Source organism: Hyposmocoma kahamanoa, unplaced genomic scaffold (genome assembly GCF_003589595.1).
Source record: "Hyposmocoma kahamanoa isolate Upper Pololo Valley unplaced genomic scaffold, ASM358959v1 124, whole genome shotgun sequence".
In the NCBI taxonomy this organism is placed as follows: domain Eukaryota; kingdom Metazoa; phylum Arthropoda; class Insecta; order Lepidoptera; family Cosmopterigidae; genus Hyposmocoma; species Hyposmocoma kahamanoa.
The window spans coordinates 32,215-34,432 of NW_020653436.1; the positions used below are offsets into that span (position 1 = coordinate 32,215).

A 2,218-nucleotide genomic window follows, 5' to 3' on the forward strand; every position below is an offset into this window, starting at 1 on the left:
TAGATAATAATGGCAACTATTTTGATTAAATAAATTTGTTAAAAATTAAAAAAATAAACAATTTAGATTTTCAGTACAAATCGGCAATTTCATACTTTAACCCCTATTACTTCAAGGAAGTGATGGATAACTCTACCAGTTCACGCACATATTTGCGTGTATGCAGAAAGCTCTTTGCTGTACGCAGTAGTAGTAGGTAAATATGTTTTCACCGTTATATGGAGTGTCCGGGGCAGAGACAACACGGCTGTCGGCGAGCCATTTTCGCGTCAAGAAGCTTTGATATTTGAATATAGTTTTCATTTATTCATCACGAAACTTGATGTTAATATATAACAGCACTGAACGTTACTATTTATAATGGTCGCAAATTGTGCTGTGTACAGCTGTTTATTATCATATAAACGGGATAAAGAGAGGAGTTAATTTCGTTTTTCGAAAGATGAAACGAAAATGACGAAAACTTATGTCTGAGACTCATTCAGTTATTGTTTTCTTCGTTTATTTAGTGCAGAGTAATGTATAATACAGATTTATTATATCAATATAATGAGACGCCATGGTTCTCGAATTTTCTATTTGTATTGCCGATAAATATTACGTAGTGAATATACGTAACTATGAACTAGGTAATGATAAACTTGGACACGCAATTTCAGATACCTTGGTTACTTTATTTAGGTACCTGTTCAAAATACAATCTTTTAAGGCTTTTAATATATTTTTTTAATTAATCTTCAATGTTATTCTAGTTAGGGAATTAATGAAAAATATAATATTTTATCGATATAAATACCTAATGAACATGTGTAATAATAGAATTAAAGATAACAGATTCGCTTTCTTAAATGACTAACCCTGTCACTTCACGCACACATTTGCGCGTGTGCAAATATCGCCTTTCTGTATGTAGTAGTAGTAGGTAAATAACTTTCGACCGTTGTATGGAGTGTCGGTGGTGTGGTCCGGGCGTGCTATACTAATAAAGCTTACCTTCGGAACTTCGCACGGACAACACCTCGTCATCGTCCCTGTGTCTCTGATCTGTTGGTGGCTTCTTAAAGTTTGCAGCCAGTAGATGAGCTTCGTATAAGTCGTCCTGTGGGAAAACAAAATACCTTCGATTGTACATCAGCAACCTAAGCATGAGCATGTCTGTGAGAATTAAGATGAGTTTTCTACTAGCTGTCAATTTATATTAATAAATGACGTCACGAGATTCAGGGCGTGCAAACACATATCAAAAGATGAAACAGAATAACTCAAAAGTTCTTTTTAATTATATCGATTACCGGAAAGTGCGCAAAACCGGATTCAATCCCTAGTTTGCAAATTTAAATGGGACCAATACTGAATTACCCTTTTTTCATCAATAAAATAATCATCAAAATGGTTCACAAATCTCAGTTTTATTCAAGAACGAGTTTTAAAGTAACGAGTTTTGCCAAATAAAACTGAGAAGTGCTAAAGTCACGTGTTTTGTTCATTTCAGTGAATTCAAAATTTTCAAACGCTCCCCTGTAAACTTGGCAATTTCGACATAGGATACTTTATGTAGAAAGGGTCGAAATACCGGAGTAATTGCAGCACATACACGTAGTCCTCGACTTCGAAGTCGAATTGAGAACCTGCTCCATTTTTGAAGCCAGTTCAAAATAATAATTATCACAGTTAACAGTTACCTTGTCAATGTTGGCGTATTTCTCGTGTATATGTCTGAGGGCGCGAAGGTTTTCATCGAAGCTCAAGTCGGAAGCCTGACTCGGTGATCCTGTCAAAGCACAGTTTCCTCGTTTACTTCGTAGTTAAAACAACTATAGTAAGATTATTTACTCGCTGCAGACTCTGCCATAAATTATCGGAACGGGACAGCGATATTGCGCCCGCTCTCTCCCACTTACGAGTAGGCACTAGTCTATTATTTAAGCGCAGGATCGTGCATTACTGTAGTCGATAAATGCTGTCGATATAGCGATATCTTTAATGAACACAACACGAGCTTAATTTTTGGACATTTTCTGTTTTTAATGTAAACAGCCTCATTTATTTACTAATATTGTGCTCTGTTATGGAAATATAAAATAATTCATATAGCACATTATTGATAACTATACGTGCTTGAGCAGTATATTATTAATTCCAATAGGTAAAATTAGTACATTATTGCAGATAGAGAGAGAGAGAGAGAGAGAGAGAGAGAGAGAGAGAGAGAGAGAGA

At 35.4% G+C, this 2,218-nt stretch overlaps 1 protein-coding gene across 1 annotated transcript in view; it reads right to left on the reverse strand.

Annotated features, from left to right (window-relative positions):
* LOC113240216 overlaps positions 1-2,218 on the reverse strand; it is a 76,833-nt gene that overhangs the window by 11,855 nt on the left and 62,760 nt on the right. The window contains exons 8-10 of the mRNA XM_026477464.1: positions 1,683-1,771; positions 981-1,099; positions 858-864 (exon numbers count right to left, since the gene is read on the reverse strand). Coding sequence (XP_026333249.1) covers positions 858-864; positions 981-1,099; positions 1,683-1,771 — 215 coding nt within the window. The remainder of the gene's footprint in view (positions 1-857; positions 865-980; positions 1,100-1,682; positions 1,772-2,218) is intronic.